The sequence below is a fragment of the Emys orbicularis genome, chromosome 7 (assembly GCF_028017835.1).
Source record: "Emys orbicularis isolate rEmyOrb1 chromosome 7, rEmyOrb1.hap1, whole genome shotgun sequence".
Classification (NCBI taxonomy): domain Eukaryota; kingdom Metazoa; phylum Chordata; order Testudines; family Emydidae; genus Emys; species Emys orbicularis.
In genome coordinates this window covers 37,488,909-37,516,318 of record NC_088689.1, presented here as the reverse complement: position 1 = coordinate 37,516,318, position 27,410 = coordinate 37,488,909, and the positions used below count along the sequence as shown (strand labels likewise).

Here is a 27,410-nt window from a genome sequence, read left to right as displayed (position 1 = left end):
TGTCCCACATTTGGCTCCTTCTCCTAGTCCCATGCTATTCACCTAGCCAGTCCCAGTCTTTGCTCCCCAGGCTTCTCATCCCAGTCCCAATCTCCTCACCCAGCAAGTGCTAATCTCACCTCCTGGACTCCCTGACCCAGGTCCATTCTCCCCTCCCCCACAATCTCAGTCTCTTTGCCCAGCCATTACAAATTTTCTCTTACCCCTCAGCTTCTTGTCTTCAGTCTCATTGCCCAGCCAGTCCTAGTTTCCACACACACATGCCACGGGCTCTTCATATGATCTCAGTCTCCTCACACATATGGGTTCCCAAGCCTCACCAGCCCGTTTCCCTTCCTGTCTCCGAGTCCCAGTTTCCCCCCTCCCCTGCCCCTCAACTCCCAGTCTCAGTTTTTTCTCTTTCTCCCTTCCTCTCAGCTTCCAGTCCCAGTTTCGGTCCCGCAATTCCTTGTCCCAGTCTACTTCCCCATACACCCTCATTCTGCATTCAAATCAAGCAGCTTTGCTCCCTGGGCCCAGTAGGGGGTTATTGAAAGCACAGGAGAAACAGGCTTCCTGCAATCAGGTCAGATGCCTGGACCCATCATGGCTCGCAGCAGCAGGGAAGGCCTGCTCAGCCCTTGGCTGAAACATGCGCAATTCAGAAGGAATATTCAAGGAATTTGCTAAAATCTAAGAAGCTCTACTTCCTATGTGCAAAGGATAAAATTTCACAGAAGTGGCAAAAGTCACATCCTTGACACAAAGACCATCTCCCTGCCAAATTTCAAGTCCAAAGCATAGGGTGCTAGTGCTTTTCAAAGAAATGGTTGCAAGAAATTTTTAACATGGGCAAAACAACATACTTTCCTTATCCTCACCTTCGATGTGGCTGAACCATTTTGGCTGAAATTTTCAAAAATAATTAACTATCAACCTGCAGCAGAGACACGTGGCATGGAAAATTCAGTCCAAATGATCAAATGGCAGAGTTATAAGCAACCGAAAGGCTTATAAGGCTGTTATAATGTAAGATGTCTGGAAAACTTAATAGGCAGAATTACCAGCCCACCTATATTGAGTTGAATGCTGATGTCAGCTTGCTTTTTAATGTTTTAAGTAGACTGAAATTAGAACTACAGAAAAAAACTTTAATACAATACATAGAAAGTATATTTGAACTTTCAGGGGGAAATATGTAGAAAGAAAGGAAAGGATAAACTAATTTGACTTGGTGCCTGGCTGTTAGTATAATGGAGGTGTCAGCAGGACTCTGTAGTTACGGTTGTGTTGAGCTTTTCACTTACAGCAGGATTAAAATCCTTCTATTTCACACTTCGGTGACTGATGTTAGTCTCCAAATTCAATGCAATTACCGTTGAGGGGTCAATTGAATTTGCTATGCACTGTTTGGATAACACACTAACAAACTTTTCCAGAGAAAACAATTAATATTCATTCACCTTTGAAATTTGGTCCTAACACACTCACTTCTTTCCCCTTTTCCTCCAGCTAAACAGCCACAGACATCACAGAAACAACACACACACAGATATAACCATCACACCAGAGACACAGATCTTTCTGAACATTTTCCAGTTAAACAAAGTTATTTCTTTATGTGCTCTAACCTTTTTCATATGTATTTGGAAAAGCTAATGGATGTGTCAATATCTGCCATGTACTTCCCCCTTTGATGCTGCCCAATCTGCCTTTCCAGCTCTGCTCCTCACATACAGCCCCAGCAACCCTGAATGGAGGATGCCGGGGCAACAAGGAGTCCTGTTCTGTGCCTATCTGAATTTTGGCTTCCTGGCCCTGCTCACTAATTCTCCCCAGCTGAGAGCTCCATTTCTTTGGCTGACTATTCTGATTTCAGACTATTAACATAGAAAGACTGACAAGTAGCCCCAACTATAGATTTCTTTCTCTCCTCTCTCAGCATTCTCTTTAATGTCCCCTTACGCAGTTTTTGGTTGCAAATTTGGGGCCTGATCTATCTCCCATTGGTTTCAATAACAGCTAGATTCTTTATAAGGGAAATGGCAAATGATCCTGGGGATATTTCTAGCACCATAGCATATCTGAAATCAGCAACTCCTAAAATGTAACTTGGAAGCATCAGTGAAGAGTTTTAATGATAATGTATTGACAGTTATTAGTATTTGACATTTGCAGCATTATAGGTGTGCATAGGGTTGCCAACCGTCCAGGATTGTCCTGGAGTCTCCAGGAATTAAAGATTAATCTTTAATTAAAAATTATGTCATGTGATAAAACCTTGAGGAAAATGTCCAACCAAAATTGGCAACCTTAGGTGTGCAGGGCATTTTATAGAGAAAATAAGTGGAACAGGCCATATTCTGGCCTCTAGAGAGGCTGCTTTATGTCCCCTGTACTCCAAATTAAGTCCTAGTAATGAGAGGAAATAAAGTTAGAGTACCCAGCACCCCGGTGATCCCTGATAGTGTAAGACCACCGTAGGGTTGATTACAAACTGGTGCAATTCAGAAGAGCATTGAGACTGCTCTAAATTGTTCTGGGGGACAAATATACAGCCCCAGAGTTTGGGTGAATGAAAAGGTGGCTTAAAGCCTTCCTCAGAAGTGCTGAGCTGAGTTCTGGTACAGAAGAGATCTGTGCTGAAGGTCCCCTGCTTTCAGCTACTATTTCCTTCCAAGATTGTTATGCAAAACTGTAAGGACCTTAACTGGATCAGTACAATATTCTTGGCATTAACCCACGGGAAATTGTTCCAGAAAAAAATAAAGTAATTTAGACAAATGTTCAAAGTAATGGTCATATGTTTCTGATTACTTTATATAAACAAATATACATAACAGTAGACCTGTTGTGGGATACATATCCATCAGTGGCACTCTTCAAGTCTCAATTTTATAGCAATATTTTCTCCAGAATGCTATTGATGGCCTTCACAAACCCTTGTGCTGAAGATTCATTTCTTCATCTCTAAACTAGTATGGGGCTTGTGATGCATCAATATTAATGCAAAAAATGATATTTTACAAAAACTTATCTGGGGCTTTACTGAATATGAGCTACAAGTATGCATGGCAAGAAAAATACCTCCATACATTTTAGTTAGTTATGCTATAAAATATTCAGAAGAAATCACAAAAGGCTTCTGCTTTCTGGCACCCCAAAGGCAAGCAAACGTCAGGAAGACAACACCTCCATGGTTGTAATACTGTTTATGGCCAATAGAGTGTGTTTATACAAACTTTAAAAGGCAGCTTTTCTAACTTTACTTTGCTTCAACTTCTATACTATTTTATTTTGTGCTATGTTTAAAAGATGTATCGGTTATTCAAATTTTTACTTTGCACAAAATATTTAATAGAAGTTTAATTGCTATAACAAACAAACTGTAACTCTAAAGAGCTTGGGTAAAGAGATAAACAAAGAGATTGTCATCTAGATCAGGACACCTCCCTCTTGAACAAGATATCAGTCTGGTATAGCTATAATCCTTCATCTCAAGAAAACAAACTTTGTAAAGGAAAATGTTTTAGGAAAGACCTGGTCCTGCATGATAGGGCAGATAGGCTCCATACTGGCAACGAGGAGGTTAATAAGAGCCGCTGGATCCAACTGGCTCTGTCCCACTACACCTGCAACAAATGTCAGACATGGAGAGGGGAGTTAAAAGGAGGACACCTAGACTAGTGCAGGGCTGACCAGGAAGGAGAGCAGAGTTCTGCTTCTCTTGAATGGAGAGAAGCCTAATTGCTGCCCAGAGATTAGGTTAGACTGCTGGATGAATGAGCCTCAGGTAGAAGGGACAATCAGACCCTGTGGGATAGGTGGAAGCATGGACTGTTTAGAAGCAAGCCTGGAATAGAAGGGGGGTTCCCACTAAAGGTTTGTCAGATGACCCTGTTTTGAGTTGTGCTTATTTTATGTTCCAGATTTCCTTTGGACCTTAACATCCCTGAAGGGGCAGGAGTGAAATGTACCTTGGCTGGAGGACTAAAGCAGTGCTATCTTGGACCTCACAGAGACACTGTCCTACCGACAGAGTGAGTTATACCCTGATGAGCCACAAGGGGTCGTAGCAAAGACAACCTGGTCACATCCTGTAAAAGAATGTGAAGATTTTCTTTATGCATTAAATTGCAAAAGGAGTATAGAGATGTATTATCAGAGCAATGAAACCTCGGGGTAAAGTGGGCCTCTACCAACCTCACTTTGCAAGCAAAAGCTCCGATTGTGTCCTTAAAACTTTAGGAAATATATGTGTAGCTGGAAATATTTTTAAACTTTTGTTTATTTCTTAAATGTTGAAATGGCAAATACCTTTGTGAAATGCGTACTTGCAAATATATTAGTTCCTAATATAATTTCCTAACAACATTGCTATGTAAATGATAAAATGCTTTATGTATTCACCTGGAATCTAATGACCTTGCTAATCTGATTAATAATACAAGAAGCTGTGTAAGTGTAGAACTTGTATACTAATACAGAATTAAATCATCACTGGCAGTGTTCAAGTAACTACCTCACCCAGCTCAGGAAAACAAAAATTATCATCTCTCCAAAAGTTGTTATAGCGAATGAACAACTTCTTTACTAACAGTTTAAACTAAAGACTCAAAGAAATATTTAATTTTAAATGAGCATTGGTGAATTAAAACCCTTTATATAAAGAACAGGAGTGTTTGGACTTGTTAAAAACAATTTCAATACCTGTTAAACACTAATGAAACTGAAGAAATGTGTCAGAAAATTGACTGAATAAAAGAGTTAAAACTTTAATTTTAAAAATTTATCTGAGAATCTCCCACCACAAGATATATTATGTCTTCTTCTCTCCTATCCATTGTCTGGCTATACCAAAAGAAGGGCAGTAGAAATTTGACATGGGTTTAATTAGGCTGCAACTTTATTATTAGATTTCTGGGACTACCCGGCAGATAAAAGTGTACAGTGCAGGTAACCCCATGTTTATTCTGTAATTACCCGGGGGGAAGGGGGGCTTTTACAAGCTCCCCCTCTTTTTCCATCCAAGTCCCTTCAGCAAATGTATTGCTGGGACCTTACCATACCCGGGGGGGGGGGAGGGGCTCCCACCAGCTCCCCCTCTTTTTCCATCCAGGTCCCTCCAGAAAATCCATTGCCAGGACATCACCATCCACCCCCCCGTCGTAGGAGGGTTAAGGTAGGCTGTAAAAATGAGGGGTTGGCTCCCTGCCGTACCAATCATAGGAGTCCCCAACCGCCCCCTGTTCATTCCTTTCATGAACACCTCTTTTGAAGTCCTTTTCCAAGCCATTTATCCAGTCATTGTATACCTTTCCTATGGAGTACCTGCACTGGATATCTGCCCTACACTTAAATAATGAGTTGCGACATATAGCCTACCGCCTTTCATGCCATGCATGAACAGAGCTCTTCCTGAAGCTGCTGTGGGGAAGGCAAGAAACCCCAACTGAACCCAAGCCAATATGGTAGTAAGGGAAAAATTCCTTCCCAGCCCCCCCTAAAAAAGGGTGGCTAGCATAATGCTCACAGCAGGTCTTGACCAAACCTGGTATTTTACCACATAAAGAGGAGGCAGGGTGGGTCCTGCTTCAGACTGCTCCATGTAAAAGGGAGCTTCAGGCGCAGGGCTGCCCCTTTTAAACCCTGCATTCCTAGGGGATGAGTCAGCAACCATGCTGTCCCCTTTTGCAACAGTTTTCATCTCCCTGCCACCCCCAGCCATAAAGCACTGTTGCCTTCATTCGGCCAGTCAGCCAAGCTCCCCTTCTCCTGCGTTTAAAGGTGCAGGGCGGTCATTATGTCAGTAGCTCCATCAAAGAAGAAATGAGGTTGGTTTGTCATTTCTTCTTGACAAATCCATGTTGGCTATTACTTATTAGCCTATTATCACTTAATAATTTGTTCCAGTATCTTTCTTGGTATATAAGGTACAACAACTGGTCTACAATTTCCCAGGTCTGCTTTGTTCCCCATTTTAAAGGTACTATGTTTGCTTTTCCTCCAATCCTCTGGGACCTCACCTGTTCTCCATGAGTTCTGAAAAATAATCGCTAACGGTTCAAAGATTCCTTCTGCTAGTTCTTTAAATACCCTAGGATGAATTTCATTAGGACCTGCCGACTTGAATACATCTAACCTATCTTTAACCTGTTCTTTCCCTATTTTGGTTTGCATTCCTTCTCCTTTGTTGTTAACATTAATTGCCTTAAGTATGTGGTCACAAATTACCTTTTTAATGAAGACTGAAGCAAAATCGACATTAAAATACCTCAGCCTTCTTGATATCATCTGTTATTAGCTCTCCTTCTCCATTAATAGAGGGCCTACACTTACCTTCATCTTTGTCTTTCTCCTAATGTATTTATAGAACTTATCTTATCACTTTTTATATCCCTTGCAAGGTGTAATTCATTTTGTGCTTTAGCCTCCCTGATTTTGTCCCTACGTGCTTATGCTATTCTTTTGTACTCATTCTTCACAAGTTTTCCATATTTCCACTTTTTGTTAGGGTCCTTTTGATTTTCAGGTCATTAAAGAGCTCCTGATGGAGCCATACTGGCTTCTTACTATTCTTCCTAACTTTTCTTTGCATCGGAATAGTTTGCTGTTGCGCCCTTATATGACACATGAGAATTTCAAACACAATATAAATGGTGTAAGACTTAACAGCCTTAAAATATGCAATGTCTTCCAATTTAAAAAGGAAACACTTTATTTTGCAACCTTCGCCACATACAGTCAAGAATGCAATACATTGTGATGTGGTCTTATCTTTTAAAATAATTTGACAATTCCATTCCTTTTTTCTCTGTCTCCACATATATGCCTATTGATTACATCAATTTTAACAAGAAATCCTACTGATATACTAGGATAAAAACTACAGTTAACAGTGGGCTGCAACATAAAAGCCACAAATAATTGAGGTCCAGATGATCCTGTTACACTCTAAGCTCTCTAATGAAAAGAAAAAATCCCTCAGTTTGCCAAATACTTTAAAATCTATAATTTACAACACTGTATTCAATATGCATTTCAGAGTGTTAATATATTTAAAACTGTCACACAATTTTAGTTAATAAAATGTCTGTAGTACACTTTTTTTAAACTTCTGTGGCCAAACAAGATTTCTTCTCCACTACACTAACTGATTAGGAGAGTCACTTTCATTATTTGCATGACCTGAAAGAGGAAACTGAAAATCCTGCTTTGATAGCATTAACACTCTTTTTGTACTTGTAGGCTACACTTGTGTGTGTGTGTGTGTGTGTGTGTGTGTGTGTGTGTGTGTGTGTGTGTGTACATCCTGGCACTGCCTTCAGCCAAGTTGAAAAAATGGTTTCCACATGCTCAAACTGTCTAAATATTTGCACTGCCATGAGCCAGAAAATAATTTTTATAATAGAGAAACCCCTGATCCCATGAGTAAGTCTATTATTTCAGAAAACATTTGAGGCTTAGCAAAAACATAAGGTCCTAATTAAATTATTCTCTTTAATTGGCGCATAGTTTCTATTTTTGAACTTGATTCTAAAAAGTTGATTTTCAGCCATGGCTAAAAATGTTCCCAGGCTTATGTTTCTAAGAAACACATAAAAACAAAGCCCTTTCTAATACGTTTACATATGGATAACATTGATAATGTTCTGTTAACATACTGTAGTTGATAACATTCTGCTAATAGTCACTACAAAATCCGTGGACTGCTATCACTTTATATTAAAGGGCCATATTTTCATATGGTTTGCAAATATGCACTTGGAAATACAGTTTGCATATGCAGACCCTTCCCATTTGCACAAACAAATGAGGCACTTGAACAGACAATTGCCCATTTGGGGCTAGATTTTGCCTTACATGACCTCATATGAATTGGTGGTGAGCTGATGGGCCACACAGCAGCTGGAGTCCCCAGATAGAATCCTGGCTGACGTAACTGGAATTATTCCTAGGGGCTACCAGTCGCTCACTCTGGCAGGCCAGTACCTTCATCTGAGCAAGAAGGTGGAGGCAGATTCCAACCTTTACCCATGTGTATAGTGAGTGACCAGAATGTGCACCTTTGAATTCACAAATTCATTTGTGTACACAAACAGATACACCAGATCATTTATGAGGGTCCTTTGATCATATGTCCCTAAATGTCCCCAAGTACAATGCATCAAAGCCTAAATTTTCAAAAACAGTTCCAAATTTTAAGTTTCCTGAGGATTCATGAGTGAAAACCAGACTGTGAGCCTTAACCTTGAAATACAACTATTATTTTTTGTTAATAGCTTGTCATTATTTAGGTTTAGTTAATAGTAATTGCCTTTTTTAGTTATGTGTTTCACTTAATGCAGCCATTGCTCTCCCTTCCCCCGTGACTCCAGCAAGGCACTATAATGAAAACCTCATAAAATACCTTTTTTTAATCTTTCAAACACACAAAAACAAATGAGGAAGGTCTAATAAAAAACAAAAGGAAAGAAAAGATTGCAAAGGAAGGTAATAAATATAGATAATAAATAAATAATTAAAAACAGCAGTGATTCTAAAAGCAACACTGAAGAAAAAAAGCAACACTTCTATCTTTTTAAAACAAGAAAAATTAGATGGATTTCAGGAGCCAGGGAGTTCCATATTAGAAAACTCACACAACAAGAGTGACTTCAGACAGTGTGTGTGTGTGTGTGGGGGGGGGGGGGGGGAATCCTTAAAAAGCAGATGGCATCCAAAGACAAGATACCTCTCAGTACTTGGAATAAGTTTCAATTCAGCTAAGCACACTCTTAACTTTAAGCATATTAATGGATTAAGTAATTACATGCTTTGCTGAAGTAGGGCTTTAAAAACCCGTGGTGCAAAATTAATGACAACCAGCTACTCTATAGGCAGCCAATGAAAAGAGTGCAGGACAGGCATAGTAAAATCTTGTTTGCTCAAGTCATATAACTATATTTTAAATAGCAATGCCAGTATAAATATTATTATTAAAGCCTAAGGAAAAGAGAAAATATATAACACCAAGGAGATAATTTAATTCTGACTAGTAAAATGTAACTATATCAGCAAAAATAATAATAAAAAAATCTCACTGAAACATAAGTCTATAAGCTGGATGAAAAATGAGATTTTGCTAGGAGTGATGAAAGAGACGTGGTGAAATGACAGTTACTCCTTTGGCCAGTTAAAGAAAAACATTGATAGGTTTGGATGCAGCTCATTTAAGCCCCCCTAGAAAAAAGGACAGTGACTATAACTAAAGATCTTAAAGCACAGCTAATATAAAGATGAGGAGAGCTATTAGTCAGGGCTGGATTAAGACACAGGCCTCCCTGCCTTGGGCCACAGCTCCTAGTATCAGGTAATGAGGGCAGAATCTCAGTTTTAATTTAAAAAAAGTAAACCCCCAGGGTTGTAAAAACCAAAAACTTTAAAAAGGAATCTGAGCATAGCCAAAACAACATCTGCCTGATTCTAGACGGTCTGGAACAATAGCTCTGAGAGACAAGTGAACTGCTGCATGTATCTCAACGGGGTGTTAATTTCATGACACACTGCCTGGGGGCCCCCATCAATACCACCCCAGCAGAGGATTCTGTGTGGCAGGAGGAGAAGCATGCAGGGGACTTGGCTCACTAAGCATGTATGCCCTGGTTGCTGGGGAAAATACGGGTGGCATACACTTCTGCCAGCCTGCCTATGTATGGGGAGAGGGGACTGCTCCTGTTGCTGCTTCTGGGTGACCCCTTGCTGCTGACCCATCTTTCTAGCCTGAAATGTGTCACCCCTTGCCATTGCCACCCAAGGGAGGGACAAGGCCAAATTGCAGAGGGACTCATATTGTGGTGTGCTTAGGGACCCAGATTGCCTTAATCTGGCCCTGATAGTGGTTAAAGTGGTGTCGAATGTGAAGAACCTCAGGAATCTATGGAACATGGAAAAAACCCAGTAGAAGTGATGGGGAGAATGTAAGAGTATGTAAAATTCATAGAGTTCTAAGAACTCTGTCACCCCATGTGATTTCAATAACTGCATTAGAAGCCACCTGTTTCCTATTGGATTTGTTAGAGCTTCATCAGTGGCTCTACCTGGAATTAATTTAGGCAAACAGGTGCTCTCTTTTTAGGAATTTTCTCTATATACAATGAATAATAATTCAGCTTATTATGTAACATTTGCTGAACCGGATCCTGCCACTGGTATGCACTGTGGTTCTTCTGCGATTACTGTTATTCTTGGGAACATGAATCATGTTAAATATATGCTTCCCTTTGTGACCCAGGGACCTCTTTGTGCCAACTGGCAGAGCTCACAGAAGGTTCATAGAATTTTACAGGAATCAGATATATACGTAATAGTTCACCAAAGGGTGACGTGTGAGATCTCCACTGAGAGCCAGTAGCGCACTGGTCATCAGAATCATTCCTAAATGTAAGGATGGATAATATTTAATAAGTTATTTGCCTTCACTGAAAATTAGGTTCTTAAGGTCTTGGAGTCAAGAAAGGTCACCAGGAGGTGATGTCTCTTGGACATGTTCCTTTCAGGCAGGAGGTAACAGACACCCACCTCCCTGTTTCATCATATGTGTGTTGTCTGCCACACCATGAAGACCTATTTGTATACCAAGCCAGGTGCCAGTCAACAAATTGTGAAATCTATAAGAAAGAGAAAAATTTCAGGAAGAAACAAAAACAGGAGGGGGGTATCCTGTTTATAAATGAAAACAAAGAATAGAACTTGTATATCTTGGAAGGCAAATGAACACTCTGGATCCTTCACCAGGGAAGCAAGCTGACAGCATACTTGTCTCATGAAAGGAGGATCACAGCCAAGTCTGGTTAAAAAGTGCTGAAAAGATTTTGGATGAGCCAAACTCTACAAGACATGAGAGTACCTAGGTAATTAAGTCTAGGCTCTAGAATGTGTGTTATAATTTTGTTTTCTATGTAATCATTTGTTCCCAATACTTTCATTACTTGAATCTCCATACTTTGCTAAATAAAATTATGAAACTTTATACATTAATTCACTATAAAGATATCTAAGTGCTGTGTGTTAAGTGGAACAGTGATCGGAAGTAGAACTGGTAAACTGTACTGTTTCTTTGGAAGTAGTGAATCTGAATACTGTGAGTGTCCAGTGGACCAGGGGCTGGACACTCCAAGGAGACACTCAGAGGGCTTGAGGGTTGGAGTGTGCTTATGGTAAATAAAATGTGTTACTGTGTTACCAGCCTATCTCTAACACATCAGAAACAATATTTATAGTTTTCACATTTTCTATTCCTCTTGGCTTAATAAATATGTGTTAGTTACATGAGGCACAGTATGCATTGAAATAAAAAAACACTGTGGTTAAAAATATTAAAAACTGTTGGCTTTTTGAGCTGCTAAAACCCATCATAATTTTATAGCAAATAATGGCAGACATCAATATGATATGATGTTCAGTTGAATTGAAGTTGAGGGTGGTCAACACCTATTAGAATGAGGTCCTTACTATTTATAGTTTACAATGATGATTGCTGAATTTCTGATCTTTTTAGTGAACCATCTTTGATAGACCTGATGTAAGGTTATGTAGTAAACCTTATTCATTCAAAGAACTGTTTATGATATACCATAAACAGTGGAAAATATGATGCTTGCTACTACTAAGTGACAAAATACTATTATGCAATTTTCAGTTATTGCAAAGCACAGCACTTTGCTAAAGCACAATTGTGTCTCATGCTTTCTATGCCAAGTTCTTTCACTTCACAATCTTAAATTTTGAAAAGATAAACCCTTGAAGGGCAATTAGCTGAAGTTAATTAAGAGCTGTTTGAAAATTAATCCAGGTTAAAGTTTCTGCCAAGTAGATTTTCTCCAAGATGAATTTTTTCTTGTCAGACATAGATATAACAACTGTTGAGTGACGAAGCAGGTTCCAAAATTTCTTCTTTTACTCATAGCTTTTCAGTCATTTCTACTGTTCTATTCATACCTTTTCCAGGCAATTGCTTTCAAGCAGTCAAGGAAATCCAAATGTGGTATTTAACTAATAAAGGCCATATCTTTTGAAAGAACATTTCCTTTATAATCTTTGTAAAGGTAGACAGCACTGATGACTTCTGCTTTTTTAAAGTCAAAATGTCACTATGTGGGGGGCAATGGCATGATTGCTGACTCTGGCACTTTGGGATTGTATGCAAGGGCTAACCCCTGACTTGTAAAGCTGCAGGTAAGGACCTAGAAGGTGCCATAACAGCTTGTCCGCTCTTCTTACTGTGAAACTGTCCACCTAATTAAGGTCTCTCTAACATTAGGAATCTTCTGCCTCACCTTTCTCATTGTGTGAAATATTGGACACTAAAAAATAAACAAGGAAAAGCGCAAGATAGAAGTATAGCCGAATTTAAAGCTATCTACAGACATTCTAGCTTCTAAAAAAATGGGTTGCTCCACAAGAGGTCCAATTCTGCAGTGCTTTCTCAAGCAAAATATCTACTAAAGTCAATGGGAGTTTTACTAGGATTAGGGCTAAATAAGCCAAGTGACAATAAGGTCAATGGACATTGAAAATACTTTCTTGCATGATATTTATGTTGATGTGCATATTGATGTAATTGAATCTGTTTAGATTTTAGACCACACCCACCCACCTACCTCACCTCGGTAGCTGAGGAGCACATACTGCATATCAAAAACATGGCTTAAAATGACATAAACCTGAGAGGATTTTCTCTGAAATGATGAAGAGAGTGCATTACCTTTTTTCAGCTTATACTAGCTGCTAATGAATTAGAAAGTGAAGGTCTTACAAAGGCTGTGTATGCAATAATGGAGTTATATTACTCCGCAAATCCCCACTCCTACTACCAAGTTTTCTCTCCACATTATCCCCCTGGAAATCTAAATAGTAGTACTGACATGGCATATTTGTAACTCTCTCTCTCTCCAAAGCAATGTTTAGTTGCCTGTGGTTAGTTTACTGGACTACATGTAACTTCATACAATTGGTCTTTGTATAAGCTGCAACTGACCATTAAAATAAAATTAGGAGGTCTGCCTAGTTATCTGCTGCAAAATCATCACTTCAAGTCTGATTCAGCATTTCTTCTGTACCCCAGATTCCCATTGAAAGCAATGAGAGTTTTATTTATTTAAGGAATCCAGATGAAGTCCTATATATTTTGTTAAGGGGCCATAATTCTGCACAATGAGGAGAAAAGTAACTTGCTAGAGAGGTGCAATAGGTTAAAAAAGGTGTTCGGAGTGATAAACAGAAAATGTCTCTTTATTCTATTGGTACACTCCAGCATTACCAAAATTAATGCAAGACACTGAAAATGGGACACAGATTTCTTATATGATAGAAGAATTTTGAGTTTAAATTCTTCTAAAACTAATAATATTTAGTTTCTTTCCATTTCTCTCTACAATAAAACCATACATTCTCTTCATACAGACTCCCTTAAGCCCCCAAAGACTAATGTGAAACCACTATGTATATTTTAGCAGTAACCTTTAATTTAGGCCAACAGAACTGAAAGGCTACGATAGTCACACTTTTCAACTGTTTGATTCTGAGAAGAAGCCTAATATCTAATCATTTCCCTTCCTTAATGTGGTAGTGGTAAAGAGATCTGCAAAAGAGAAAACATCAGATTTTTATACAATAGCTTCAGTTTCTCTTTAAATTATTCTTGACTTAGAGCCATTTGTGTTTGAAGTCAATATTAACCTTTATCTGAGCAAATCTTGATTTTATTCATTTATTCTGAAGTATTAAGAAGGATATTCCAGGCTTACCAGCTAAAGGTTTAGGGTGAAATCCAAAAAGCTAATTAGGTTCCTAAGTCCCCTACTGTAAGCCACACAACTCCTGCTGAGCCCTGTAGATGCCTAAACTCATTTGGTGCCTAAGGTTTTTCCTCTGGGCATACGCATTGCTGCCTAATTCTAGGCATCTGGACACCTATCTCCTGCTAAGCCCCAGAATGATTCATGAACCAGGGAAGACAGTTGTTTATTCACCTAACTTGCTCCAGGGGCTGAATCTGGTTAGCAGGGCCGCCCAGAGGAGGGTGGGGGGCAAGTGGAGCAATTTGTCCCAGGCCCCCACGAGAATATAGTATTCTATAGTATTGCAACTTTTTTTTATGGAAGGGGCCCCCGAAATTGCTTTGGCCCAGGCACCCTGAATCCTCTGGGCGGCCCTGCTGGTTAGCACCCTTTGGGGACACCAACTGGATTGGGCCCTATTCAAAGGCTGTCCAGAAAAGGAGTAGGAGGTGATGGTGGTGCTGCCACCCACCTTATAACCTTTAGACTAGTGGTTAGAGTGCTCACCTGGGATGTGTGAAACTTGGTGGGTGTCCTAACAACTGGACTACAGAGTCATTCCCACTCTATCTCCCCAATCACTCTTTATTGATTTAACCAGAGTGTTTCAACAGGAGAGACTGAGGGAGCCCCAGATCAGAACATCCCATAGTTCAGTAGTCAAAGCATTCTCCTGAGAGGTTGGACTTCCCTGTTCAAATCTTTTCTCCCCCTCTGCCAGGAAGGGGGGAATTGCATGTGGGTATCACACATCCCAGGTGAATGTTCTAACCACTGGGCCAAAAGTTATAAAGTTGGACACAACCACCGCCTCCTCCTCTATGCTGACACCTAAATTATTCTTGCAAGAAACTATGTAGGCACCTAAGTCAGGAAAGAGGTTCCTGTTCATGGGTCTGTAGCAGAGCTAGGTGCCTTACTGTAGCCTGGACTTAGAAGCCTATCTCCGAGAAAGGGCCACTCTTTAGCACATTGTCATCTTCCATTGGCTAGTGTAGGTAGGGAGCCACCTAGCCACCTGGCTTTTGTGGATCACATTCAAAGGTGCCTTTCTCTCCCCATTAGGGAGAGCCTCACTAGGCTTTGTGAATCAGACCTGTTCCTGTGAATTTTCTAGGCACCCAAGGTGCTCAGCATTGCAACACCTAAGTCCCTTCACGGATTCCATCCCTCGAATCTAAACATATAGAAGTCTGTCTATTAAGCACAAGATGTTGACCAAGTGGGAATTGTTGCAGCTCTTGTTTCTGTTTGTTAGCACCTTTATTATTTAAAACATTTTAAAGTGATTAAACACTAGTCTTAACTTCTAGAAGGAATACTTTAAGCCAGTGTTTTGGATTGAAATATTATTCCATAGCAAAGTAACTGTATCATTCAAAAGCTACTCTACTTTCTCCTCTTCAACCTTCTTTTACAGAACATATTTTATTTCCTAAGGTTTGAAAAACTCAGGACTGTTTGAAAATAGCCCAAAATATATCAAAAATTTCTATTGCAGTAATATCTTTGTTATCTTGAGTTTTTTTTATCAGTTTAGAATTTACATACATTATATCCATCCTACCTTAAAATATGTCATGACAACTATTTGCCAACTACTTTTAAAATTAAACTCTTTAGATTAACAAAGCATTATACTATATTTCTTTTATTTCCTATCAGACATTTCACTTCCTATGTTATAGTATTATGTGATAAAAAGTGTATGTTTTAAAAAATTTCTTGATTTGATTTCAATTAAAAACACGGGGTACAGGCAATACATTGAGATTAATTGGTTAAAGCCAAAAATCATTAGTTGTCACTTACTTTGCTTTTGCTTCTGCATCTTCATAGGCCTTATTGGAAACATCATCCAGACCTCCAATCAAATGTTTGAAAGAGCTGTAAGAATAAAGTGACATTTCTAAGATATATGACTTTTCTAATATGGAATTAAAACAACAAAAACATGTTTATTCAACAGCATGTCATCTTGACCTTGATCTATCAAGAAGGACAGATATGATCAACAGAAGCTGGGAAAGGACACAAAGAGAAAGGTGTAGAAAACTAATATTCTCACCTCACATTTCATTTTCAAAACACTTTCATAAATGTTTAAGAAGAAATAATAACACATACATAAATTAAAAGTGAGGCCCAATCTTATTCCTCAAGCTATTTTAGGGACTGATCAAATTGAACTCAGTGGCAAAACTCCCACTGACTGCAATGGTGCAGGGACAGGCCTCAACAGCAGGAAGAATGAAACTGTCACCCTTGATGGTGAATCCCAGAATGGCAGAGAGCATGGCTTTCTCAGCAACCGTTCCAAGGCTTTGAATGACCAAATTTCACAGCCTTCTAAGTGAAGTAGAAGACTCATTTCTTTGTCTTATCTTTCTCACAATTGCCAGTAAAACAGCAATGAAGAATGAAGGTGGTGGAAGAAGAGGAAAAAGAGAAGACAGGAATGAAAGGACAGACAGAAGAGAAGGTAGGGTGACCAGATAGCAAATGTGAAAAATCGGGACAGGGGATGGGGGGGTAATAGGAGCCCATATAAAAAAAAGCCCCAAATATTGGGATTGTCCCTATAAAATCGAGACATCTGGTCACCCTAAGAGAAGGATAAGAAAGAGAGAATAAAAGAATCTCCCCCTCATACCCACAATAGTCCCAATTGCCTTAGGGAAGTAGGGAGGAAAAATATACCTATTTTGGTTAAGGTCGCTTTACAAAACACTCAGGGTGAAATCCTGGCTCCACTGAAGTCAATGAAAAATTTTCCATTTACTTTAGTGGGGCCAGGATTTCTCTCTCAGATTCTGTGGTGATGGATGAGATATAAACACCTATACATGATAAGACAAGACAGATTTATCAAAGTGTCTGATAGTTTGAGTTCTGCTGTCTTCTGTAAATATTCTGAGTGGCTTCAGCACACCTATACCATTTTATTCTCTGTTTCAAGAGAAACAGAGAGGGCACTGATATGTTTCAGAAAGGGGCCAGAAACATCTATTCGTATTGTGAGATTTCATATTGATAGTGGCTCAAATAAATGGAACTGGTAAATTTCACCTTGAACTCTTTACTAACTAATAACAAAAATTAAGGACCATCACTGCTGTATCTTTTCTTGAGTTGTATTGGATGGATTTCAGAGACCAACATGCAGAATATATTAAATATAATACACCTATGTGATAAGTATAACTGATGACACTCAACATGAGAAACTAAATAGTATTCTTCCTTATTACACACTTGCATCACTCCTGTCCCAGACTTCAAAGAGAAACTGCTGAGCTTCAGTTCATCTGCAAATTTGACACCATTAGCTCAGGATTAAACAAAGACTGTGAATGGCTAGCCAACTACAAAAGCAGTTTCTCCTCCCTTGGAGTTCACACCTCAACTGCTAGAAGAGGGCCTCATCCTTCCTGATTGAACTAACTTCGTTATCTCTACCCTTACTCACTCTTGCTTGCATATTTATACCTGCCCCTGGAAATTTCCACTACATGCATTCGAAGAAGTGGGTATTCACCCACGAAAGCTCATGCTCCTATACGTCTGTTAGTCTATAAGGTGCCACAGGACTCTTTGCTGCTTTTACAGATCCAGACTAACACGGCTACCCCTTTGATCCTTTTCCTTAGTATGCCTACAATTTATTAACAGAAAAAATACATTTGAAAAATTAGAAAACACGTAGAATTATTTTTAAATGATTAATTGATGCATGTCCGAATTTTTGACTAATCAAGATTGTTCTGTGTTTTAGGGTGATGGCTCCACAAATGAAATTGTTGTAGTTATTCCACCTTAAAACTGGATATCATGATACACTTGCTAAAAAGTGCATAGTAGGAGCTGAGGTGATTATGAATTCTAAAATAAGAACTGAGGTGCAGATTTATTTAGGGGTCTAAAGATTCAGATAGGCACCTAGTAGGATTTACAAAAGTGCCTAAGCAGGTTAAATGTAGGTTGAAGTCAGTGAGAGTTAGGTTTTTGTAAATTCCACTAGGCACCTACCTGTATCATTACAAATACCTCTGTAAATCTGGCCACCAGAAACTATAGTCCTGATTCAGCAAAGCATTTAAAACACATGCTTAACTTTCAGCATGTGCCTATGTTCCTTTGGATGTTAATGGGAACTTAAGAAAGTGGTTTGCTGAATAGGTTTGGATTTAAGCACATGCTATGCTTAATTACTTTGCTGAATCACATATTATATAATCTTAAATAACAATACACAGTGAGATATGCTCCTTAGTGCAACATGCTAGGAAGAGGATATTCTTTCATGCTAATCAATAAAAGGAAATAACTGACTAGAGTTTGCTCTTTGCAGATCTAGTATTTTGAAAACCTACCAAAAAAGTCCAATATAAAGTGATTTTGGCCATATTTTGCTCATAATTTCTATAAAATGTTAGGCAAAAAGGTCATAATAATGAGGGCTATTTATACGTGCGTATGTAGTGCTAATTACCATCAGCTTTCCTTTAGGTATGGCCTTTTATGTAATAATAATCATGATTATGACTGAAATATCACACAAACATACACACAACACAACTCTTTAGTTTTGACACTTTGTTGACGTCAGAATTTTTGAAATTACATGACATACACCACCATTTACACACAGCTTAGTAAAAGCAATAGAAAACTCATTAACTAAAAACTGAAATGAAAGACTATCTTTGAGCTTCCACGAAAATTATGTCCTTTTACGAATTTTGCCAAGGTCGGGCTATAATTTTAGCCATAAGATGTGTTTGTGATTAAGGAGCTGATTAATCAGTAGTGTTTCGAAAATATATATAAATTTGTACCATGATTTAGACACATCCAGGGTTGTCTTTGGCAAAGAATCCTGGCCATGTGCATGGCTGAAAACTCTGATCTGGGTAACAGTGAAATCAAAATATATACACAAAATATGTTCATTGACAAACATCTTATTAAACCTTCGGGCTCTAAATCTAGATCTCATGGGCAATTTGTACAGTACATTCACTTCTATAAAGATTTGGATGTAAGGTTAGTCAAAGGGCAAAAAGCTAAAGCTACAGTGAGCAAAACTCATCCATAATCTAACCCTGTGGCATACACAGAGGCAACTCCTGACCCATCAGCATTACTGCTAGTGAAACCTACCAGTCAGCCTGATGTATCTGGAAGAATACCTTTCACAGCTTAGCTTCTGTGTCTTGTGAGTGCGAACTATATTTTATTTGGAGTTATGAGCACTGGCCAAATCCATGAAAGAAGATGACAAGGAGAAAGAAGAGATGAGTTTATGTATATTACTGTTTGCTTGCACCACCTACAAATATGTAAGCAATAAGGAGCAAGAAGGAGGTGCTGTTGTAATGTCCCTGGTATTTTGTAATGCCCCATATATTTTGTAATGCCCCTGGTATTTTGCCAACCGCCAGAGGCTTAAAATTATAGCCTAGATATTCTTGAATGTAGTTATCAACATTATTTTTTGCAATGTTCATGAATAAGTGTTCCCACAGTGAAACAGCATGTAATAGAAGTATAAAATTTAGAAGTATTACAAAAATTAGTCTGTTATTATTAATATTCTATTTAATATTCAAACAATGCATGCTTAGGACACAGCTGGATCCTAAGGTCCATACGAATAACCTCTTTTTCTTCCATTCCAACCTTACATCACTGCATCAAACTGCTTGTGACTTTCCCCAGGATTTCAGCAGTGCACCAGGATACTTATTGCATTTTCCATCTTCTCCTTCTAGCCAATTGTCTCCATGAACAAATCTCACCCCAGCCTCAGGTTTCCTGAAAGCTGTGAGAGGAATGGGCTTGAAAGGGCCTTGTGGAATATCATTACTTATTAATAAAACAAACCTCAAAAGAATGTTTAATCCTAAACCACAGCCTGTATAAGATCAGTGGTGCTAGGATAGTACCAAATCTGTTTTACTTTCCATCAGGCTTCAATTGTGAGTCAAACAACTCATCATATAGAGAAATAATACAACCACCCTTGCTGAAATCCACAAATTCACAGCCATCCCATCACAAGTTAAAACAAGGGCTTTGGGGTAAGGAGAAATCTGTAAAAACAAAAACACAACACCACCTCCCCATTCCTCTAAGCATTTACATGCAGAAAGCAGCACATTTGGGCTCAGTTGCTGCATTGCTAAAATTGCTGTGGAGGGGACAGCATCGTCATCACGTGCTCCTGAATGCACTGTGTCTCAGTTGGGAAGTGCGAATGTAGCACTAAGTGGGGCCAGATCTGCAGGCTGGCAGAAAGGGAAGGTCCTTAGCTCACCCCCTTGTAGGATATGTAGCACCAACTGCTGATTCCCAAAGCAGGGGCACAAATGTGGCAGTATGCTTTCTGTACCCTCTCCCTCCTCTCAGACAATGGTGTTTTCTTTTTTTTTTGGTAACATATTCTGTACTCCCACTGCTGATGATATTTGTGTTTGAATATGAACTTTCAATCCAGGACACAGCAGTAGAAACAGGAGAGACATATAAATGTGCTTATGATATCAAAGTTTCAACAAAAATGATTGAGATAATTCAAATGACCTTATAGCAGAATCTACTAAAGAAAAAGATGGCCAGTGGAGGAGACACCTCCTACTTAAATACAAATATGTCATGATACGTATCTAAGTGTGTTAGGAAATCAAGGAAAATAGATTTATGCTTAAATTTGATATCATATGTTTGAGAGTTCTCTCATTGTCACAATCTTCATCTTTTTGAAGAAAACAGTGCATAACTCAAAATTTCAGTAACAGTGGCTCTCTTTGCCTACAAGTTCAACTTCGTTCTTAAGAGATTTTGTTCTTTGATTTTCACAGGTGTGTGTATGGATTTGATTGTGATGGGAGTGCCAATATTTGAGCTGCTGAGTTATTAAAATTCCAAAAGAAAGGGAATACTATTAGCTCAAAACGGGGTCATCCAACAAGTCTTTGCCAGGACTCCTCCTTTCTACTCAGGGCTAGTCTACACTTACCCGGTAGTTCGACGGCTGCGGATCGAAGTTCCGAGTTCGATTTATCGCGTCTGGTGTGGACGCGATAAATCGAACCAGGAAGTGATCCCCGTCGACTGCGGTACTCCAGCTCGGCGAGAGGAGTACCGCGAAGTCGACGGGGGAGCCTGCCTGCCGCGTGTGGACCGCGGTAAATTCGAAGTAAGGTATGTCGAATTCAGCTACGTTATTCACGTAGCTGAATTTGCGTACCTTACTTCGACTTGGGGGGTAAGTGTAGACCAGGCCTCAGAGTTTGTCTTCATGTAGCCAATCCTTTTGGTCAGTCTTCCTGGTTCTGGTCATCCCATCCACAAGGAGGCTCATCCAGGCAGCAAGCTGTCTCAGACTCTTGGCTGAGAACTCTGCTCTCCTTCCTGGTCAGCCTTAAATTGAGCAGGGCTTCCTTCATATAATTCCCCTTTGCACACCTGATATCTGCTACAGGTGTAGCAGAGTGAATCCAATTGGGTCCATCAGCCTTCATTAATCCCTTCCTTGCCAGAGTGGTGGCCTGTATGTCCCATCACAATCAGGGTCTCACTGGTAACAGCCTTTGAACTATTTAAGGTGTGTTTTGTTAAGACATTTTGCTGCAACTAGCATGTATAATTGAAGAAGACAGTGAAGAGAAACTGAAAAAAATTTAACTATTCTCTTTGCTCCTTCTTCAGTTTCAGAAGAGTAAAATCAATAGCTTAACATATACATCAGCAGCTAAAGTATGTGAGCTAATATCTTTTATTGGACCAACTTCTGTTGGTGAGAGAGACAGCAAAAGTTGGTCCAATAAGAGATATTACCTCACCCACCTTGGCTCTCTAATATCCTGGGACCGATATGGCTACAACTATGCTGCATATATGTCACAACTGCTCTGTTATACTAGTCACTTGGTACCAGATTTGTAAAGGTATTTAGGCACATAAAGATCATGTAGGTGACTAGTGGGATTTTCAAAAGTGCTTTGGAGCCTAACCCCCACTGCTTTTGAAATTCCCATTAGGCACTTATCCGCATCTTTAGGCACCCAAATACCTTTAAAAATCTGGCCCTCAGTCAGTCAAATGATTAAGCCTGCCAGTCATTTGGTTAAAGGGCTGACAAAAGGATGAAGCATTTAACTAAATGCCTAATATTGCTCAATGAATTAACCAACAAAAGGAATAACGATATTATAATTTATTGCATGCTGTCAAATGCAAGGGAGCATCTATCATTCTGTAACTGCAAATGCCATGTAGCATTGTATCATGAACAGGCTACTTTAGGAGTAGCTGTGGCTCACATTTTATTGGCTGTCATATTACAACTTTGAAGCATTTACACCTGTTGATTTTGCACTTCTTTTACCCTGAACATTTATATTTAGTTCATCTTGGGACACCAGAAAAAGATCATTACAAGTGTAAATGCAAATGTCATAAAAATGGCAAATATAAATAAAAGATGGGCTTCATCAGAGCTTTCAAACACCCCTACATGCAGAAGAAACCTGAGACTCGTGCCCATCTCTATAAATATTTTTTGCTCAGCTTTTGGGGGCAAATGCCAAAATTTCCTCTCAGTATACCTGATGGGCAATATATGGCAGTTTCATGATGAATTATATTCAAAATCATACCAAGAATGATTTTTGGATTTCTCACCCTTCCCCTTCTTGCATTTTTTCTACATGCAGAATGGTCACAACTAAATTCTTTCTTTTTTTCTGTTTATAAAACACAGCTCTCCCATATTGAAAGTATATAAATTATCTACACAATTTTTATACAAAACTTACTCATCATAAAATTTCAAATTGGACCCTCCCAGTCTACTCATCCGCACTAGTAAGTCTTCCTTCTTAAGGCATCCTTATTCCACAAAAAGCCTATATAATCTTTTCAGGGAGCACTGTAAGTTAACAAACTCAGGCTGTGCCAGACCAGGGGTGCAAAGATTTCCAGAGCAAATTCCTTGATACAAGCCTCTTTCCATTTAAACCAGATGAACAGAAGTATAACAAGAGGAAATATTTTAATAGAAAACATTTTTATTTGATTTAACATGGGGCTTCACAAAACACAGGCAAATATTCCCTTAGATATACACATGGTACAACCTTGCAATTGTGGGTAGAATTTAGCCACAAGGGAAAATAAGTAAAGATACCTGACAACTAAAAGAGTACCATAAATGTTTATGTTTACCTATGCCATACCTTTGATCACAAGAAAATGGAGTTCTTGCATATGTCTTTTGGTGCTGACAGGCTTTTCAACAGTTCTGATGGGTTTTGTAAGGTCAGTCAAGTGGTGATATAAACTTTGCCATGTAGTTCACAATTCCCATGATCCTATGGATATCTCCCACATCTTTTGGCTCCTGAAGCTCTAATATAGGCTATGTATGTATATAATTTGGATACATTTCTTTCCCACAGAAACCAATGAAGTGACCAACACATTTTATTTGTTCTGTTGTGAGCTGGCATTTATCATTCAACGTCAAACCTGCTTGCTGAAGGTTTCCAAGCTCAGCATGTAACTATGCCAGTTGGGCCTGTATTTCATTGATGGTGGAAAGAACATCTCTCCTCCAGACGACATTCTTGTTTTGTTAGATCAGCACGGATCTTTATGTTACCATTACATGGAAGCACTACGAACACTTCAGCACCCAAGCAGTGGTTTCCATTATGCAAGCTGTTATCCTCATTTGCTCTGTCATCTCAAGTTCTTATTTTACTTTCCCCATCAGGATAATGGCCTGGTGAGGGATGAGCTCTCAGTCCTATTAAAAATACTCAAAATGGCCAGCCTAACACACAGCCTCTGACAGCTGAAGTCCTACCACTTCTCTTCTCGTGGAGGTGGTCTTACAAATTAAAAGAGTGGGTGTGAAAAGTGAGTGTTTGATGCCTGCTCAGGGCAGGTGGGTCCCTTTAGCAGTTGGCAGGCAACTCACCCAGGAGAAGGAAAACTGAATTAAGCCCTCTCAAGACAGAAGACATATTTGTAGGGTACTGGGCAGCAGTACTACTCTTATGGAGAGACAAACAGAAATAGCATATACACTCCTGAGAACCAACTGGCTGGTGTAGTACCCTTGAAGGGAGAAGCAGCAGCCAGGCTGCGGGTATTGTCAGGCCCCACCAGCCAGAGACCTAGACTGTGGCAGTAGGTGACATGCTGGATCTTTGTTCATTTTCACCTTGCACTTAAAGGATGGAAATAGTTATTGGCTTTAAGGGGTGGCTCATCCAGCCTACATATAACTCTACCAAGGACTCCCAAATGGTGGGAGGGCTATTTTGGCCTACACTGGGAGTTTTCTTGCCTCAAACCTGGCAGCCTTGGGCCAATAAGATCACAAAACAAATGATTAACAAAAGTTTGTGAGTTGTTACTTTCAGGGTGTCATCCTTAATAGGCAGGTTAAAATGTGAAGCTGGCCAAGATGATGGTCTGAAGAAACATTGATATACTCTGCATTCAGGAGACCAGATGGTCAGGAAATGCAACCTGAGAACTGGGTCTGAGTATAAGTTGTACTGCGCAGGTGGTAGTGATAGGAGAAATGGTATAGGAGTGGTGATTCACAATGAATTTTGTAAAATTTCCATCTTCCCTATTTGTCTTTGACAGAAATAAAAAAAATGGAGACTTCCCTTAACAGCAGGGGTACATTTTCAGAATTGCACATGTTTTCAGCTGCATGAACTCAAATAACTGTAATGGGATCTGAATAGCTAACACTTTGCACACTGTTCCCCTTCTCTGTGTTTCAGAATATTAATTTTCTAGTCTCTTGATTTATAGATCAATAGCTGTTGCTGGAAATATATTGTTCAAAGACAAACTTTACATAAACATGCAAGCTAATAATCACATCATGCTGACCAGGTTAGTTGTTTTGTTGCAGAGCATATGTTGCCAGTTATCTTTTGACACTGAGTCCTTTATTACTTTACAAGGAAACTAAAACAAAAGCTTCTTGATATATGAAATAGGATTAAAGCAGTGAAAGTATGGTAATTCAAGCACAATTACATGATACCATTTGGCCTACTTCAGTATATGTTCAATCCCTAATTGCCTAGCACATAGAGCTGTGTTTCACTGGGTGATTTCAGTTCACAGGGATTTCATGCAAACCTTATTTCACACTTTGATTTCTTTAGGTTTGAAATAGCATTAAAATGAACTCATCCAAAACTTATTTGCTTTGGCCTGGGTTTGGACTTAAACCTTGCAAAACAAGACTTCTGAGTGATTTCCACCCAAACCCAAAAGTCTCACCAGCAGCTGAAACTTAATCCAATTTCACTCTAAGGCTACGTCTTCACTACGGGGGGGGGGGTCGATTTAAGATACGCAAATTCAGCTACGCGAATAGCGTAGCTGAATTCGACGTATCGCAGCCGACTTACCCCGCTGTAAGGACGGTGGCAAAATCGACCTCGGCGGCTTCCCGTCGACAGCGCTTACTCCCACCTCCGCTGGTGGAGTAAGAGCGTCGATTCGGGGATCGATTGTCGCGTCCCGACGAGACGCGATAATTCGATCCCCGAGAGGTCGATTTCTACCCGCCGATTCAGGTGGGTAGTGTAGACCTAGCCTAAACTTGGTCCACATTCACAAACCTCACCAAAACATTATTTGGAACATGGCCAGTGTATAGGATTTGTAATGGAAACTGACACACTGCAAGTCTTCTCTAGTTTGGGGTCCATGAATCCAGCAGCATTGGAAACTTCAAATGAACAGCAGACTTCTATTGTTTTAGCTCAGGGATGGGCAAACTTTTTGGGCCGAGGGCCACATCTGGGTGGGGAAATTGTATGCAGGGCCGGGGCAGGGGGTTGGGGTGCGGGAGGGAGTGCGGTGTGCAGGAAGGGGCTCAGGGCAAGGGATTCGTTCAGAGGAAGGGTGTGGGGTGTAGGAGGGGGCTCAGGGAAGGGGTTGAGATGCAGGAGGGGTGCAGAGTGCAGGAGGGGGCTCAGGGCAGGGGTGCAGGAGAGGTGCGGACTGCAGGGGGAGCTCTGGGCAGGGGGTTGGGGTGCAGGAGGAGTGTGGGGTGCGACAGGGGGCTCAGGGAAGGGGGTTGGGGTGCAGGAAGTGTGTGGAGTGTATGAGGGGGCTCAGGGCAGGGAGTTGGGGTGCAGGAGGGGTGCAAGGTGCAGGCAGGGGGCTTAGGGCAGGGAGTTGGGGGGTGACATGCAGGCGGGGTTCGGGCTCCGGCCTGACACCGCTTACCTAAAGCAGCTCCGGGGTGGCAGTGGCACGCCCCGGGGTCAGGGCAGGCTCCCTGCCTGCCTGCCCTGTCCCCGGCCCTGCGCCGGTCCAGGAAGTGCTGCGGCCCCTGGGGGAGGGCGGGCGGAGGGCTCTGCATGCGCTGCCCTTGCTGTGCCTCCAGGTACCTCCCCTGAAGCTCCCATTGGCCAGGGTTCCCCGTTCCCGGCCAATGGGAGCTGCGGGTGGTGGTGCCTGGAGGCAAAGGCAATGCACGGAGCCCTCTGCCCCCCCATCGGGGGGCCGTAGTTTGCCCACCCCTGTTTTAGCTAATGGAGTAACTGGTAGCAAGACTAGGTTGTTATCCTCAATCTTACCACTAGAGGGGAATAAGATACATATTTTGTCAATTAGTGTCACAGCTATTTGCTAGACAATAGAGAACTATTGACACTCAGGAATCTTGGGTTCTGTTACAGGGTCTGGCAGGGAATGTGTTCTGGACACATGGTTTTGGACCCTTCTACTACTACTATCACCCCATAGCTCTGTGCCCCCGTGCACTCTCTGCCATTCTCTATTTGGCTCCAGGTGCTTCCTCCTCCTACTCCATGCTGCCTATGTTCCAGGAAGGGAGCATTCAGAGCAGGGCCGGTGCAAGGAAGTTTCGCATCCTAGGCGAAACTTACACCTTGTGCCCCCCCCAGCCCTGCGGCAGCTCCCCGCCCCCCCTCCACCCTGAAGCGCCCCGCCCCGCGGCAGCTCCTGCCCCTGCCCTGAGGTGCCCCCACCATGGTAGCTCCCCCCCCAGCCCGGGGATCCGTGCGGCAGCTCTGACCCAGAGGAACCCCTGGGCTGCCGGCGGCGCGCTGACCCAGGGGAACCCCTGGGCTGCCTGCCGGCGGCTCAGACTCCCTCTGACTGACATTTTTCTGACTGCTCCCCCTGCCAAATTTCTAGTCCCTGCTCCAAAGCAAGGAAGTGCTAGAGCTTCTCAATAAATCTGATATAAGAATTAAACATTGGCAAAACAATATATTTTTCCATTACTTGTTTCTGGAGATGGCTAATCATTGTTGCTGGAACTTTCCATTACAATTCAGTTTGAGGCAGACACATGCATGAAAAATTTCAGCCCAAATTGTTAAAGTTTAGGAAAGTAATAAGCTACTGAAAAGAGGGTCTTCTCATGGAAATTGTCAGACAACTTAATTCTAGGCATCGCTGCCAGCTCTGTCCATAATAGAGGGCACAGTATCAGCCACTGTAGGTGAAGTGGAGTCCTAATTTCCATTGACACCTCCCTTCCTGTTGCTCACATTTTCAAATAAATTCCTTTCAGGCTTAATGTTTTAA

At 40.6% G+C, this 27,410-nt stretch overlaps 1 protein-coding gene across 2 annotated transcripts in view; it reads right to left on the bottom strand.

Annotated features, from left to right (window-relative positions):
* The window catches only part of PRKG1 (protein kinase cGMP-dependent 1), a 944,545-nt gene that overhangs the window by 83,332 nt on the left and 833,803 nt on the right, over positions 1–27,410 (bottom strand). For both annotated transcript variants that reach the window (XM_065407822.1, XM_065407820.1), the window contains exon 9: positions 15,612–15,686. In XM_065407822.1, coding sequence (XP_065263894.1) covers positions 15,612–15,686 — 75 coding nt within the window. The remainder of the gene's footprint in view (positions 1–15,611; positions 15,687–27,410) is intronic.